This window comes from Temnothorax curvispinosus, unplaced genomic scaffold (assembly GCF_003070985.1).
Source record: "Temnothorax curvispinosus isolate PA1 unplaced genomic scaffold, ASM307098v1 QBEX01004665.1, whole genome shotgun sequence".
Taxonomy (NCBI): domain Eukaryota; kingdom Metazoa; phylum Arthropoda; class Insecta; order Hymenoptera; family Formicidae; genus Temnothorax; species Temnothorax curvispinosus.
The window spans coordinates 1,561-3,071 of NW_020214445.1; the positions used below are offsets into that span (position 1 = coordinate 1,561).

A 1,511-nucleotide genomic window follows, 5' to 3' on the forward strand; every position below is an offset into this window, starting at 1 on the left:
GGGGTGACCGTTTTGGTCAAGCGACGCGGCTGTTGGGAAGTGCCCGGTCGCAAGGTTAGGTTAGACCGTCAGACAAAATAAGTTTCAATGAACTGACACAATTATTCTTAATCTATAGACTTTGAAAAAAAATAAAGTGTCACGTTTAAAAATTGGTTGATAATTTAATTTAGAACAATAATTTAAAAATAATTAAAGAAAAGCTAAATATGAAAAAAAATATATCTTACTTTCGAATAACTAAAACAAACTAAAAGTTGTTCAGAACCTGCTTATGGCATATTTTCCTAATTAGATTCGTAACCTAGCCGTGCCCGTACTTTTTAACTTTATCGCATATGAATATTTTAATCACCTTGTGAAAAACATTCTGGGTCATCTATACCAAATTCTTGGAAAGCCTTCACAAAGTTAGATCCATTATCCGTAACTGTAGCTATAATTTTATCACATGTTAATCCAAATGTTGTATGGATTCCTTCTAACATCTCCGCAATATTGTCAAACGAATGAGTTCCGGGAAATCGCCTGCATGCTAAAGCTGCCGATTTTCTGTCTAGAGTTTTTTCGTCAATCTGTTGATTAATATTATAAGTTTTTATAAACAATCGTATAGAAATCTAATAATTACTATTCAGTTATGTTGACAGTTAGTTTAATTATATCTTATGCAAATAACACATTTCTTATCCAGTGAGCAGTAACACCTAGAAATCTCCTATTTGAACCAGTCCAAATGTCAGCTGTTGTGCAAACGTAACGTGCACTGTTCATCGCTTTACGTATTTCACTGACTTGTTTATTATGTAAGTCATTCACTTTTTTACCCACTGTATAACGGGTCATATGTTTCAACGGTTGATTACCATGCTTGATTTTTAAATCTAAAACAAATTAACATATTGTACATTAATTTTTAATTAAGAGAATTATTTTACAATTTTATTTAAGAAAAGTAACTATAAAAAGTGTGCAAGTAAAAACTTGCACATTGCTTCCTCATAGTTATTAAGTGTGCAACTAGAAACTTGCACATTGCTTCTTTATAGTTTTTAAGTGTGAAAGTAGAAACCTTCGCTCACAAAGCTCCTCTATGAGTAAGCTTTTATTTTATTTAATGTATAATTATTAGTATTTATTTTTTTGGCTTCTTCATAGAGAGATTTACAACAATCTAAACATATTGGCGGAAAAAACTCAAAAACCAATCTCTTCGTTGGTTTCTTCTACCCCTATTTCATATATAAATCATTTAAATTTGGTTGATTAGACCCAACTTTATACGCAATCAAAGGTTCATATACGAAATTTACGAAAACAAAGCTTCCTCTATGAGGAAGCAAAAACAAATAAAAAACGTATAAATAAACTTTTAAGATAAATGAATGTGTCTCATAACAATAACAATGCTATATACAAAAATCTATATTAGTATAATTTGTGTGTTGTCAGGATAAATACTTAAAATTACAATTTTTTATTATTATTTATTATTGTATATATGAATTAAA

General features: G+C 29.6%; 1 protein-coding gene across 1 annotated transcript; it reads right to left on the minus strand.

The window, feature by feature from the left end:
- Positions 1-273: 273 nt before the first annotated feature.
- On the minus strand, positions 274-884 carry LOC112453747 (the record flags this gene model as incomplete). The annotated part of the gene is made up of 2 exons (XM_025014656.1): positions 274-575; positions 682-884. Coding segments are annotated over 2 exons (431 nt in total), but the record flags the coding sequence as incomplete, so codon positions are not given.
- Positions 885-1,511: the final 627 nt, after the last annotated feature.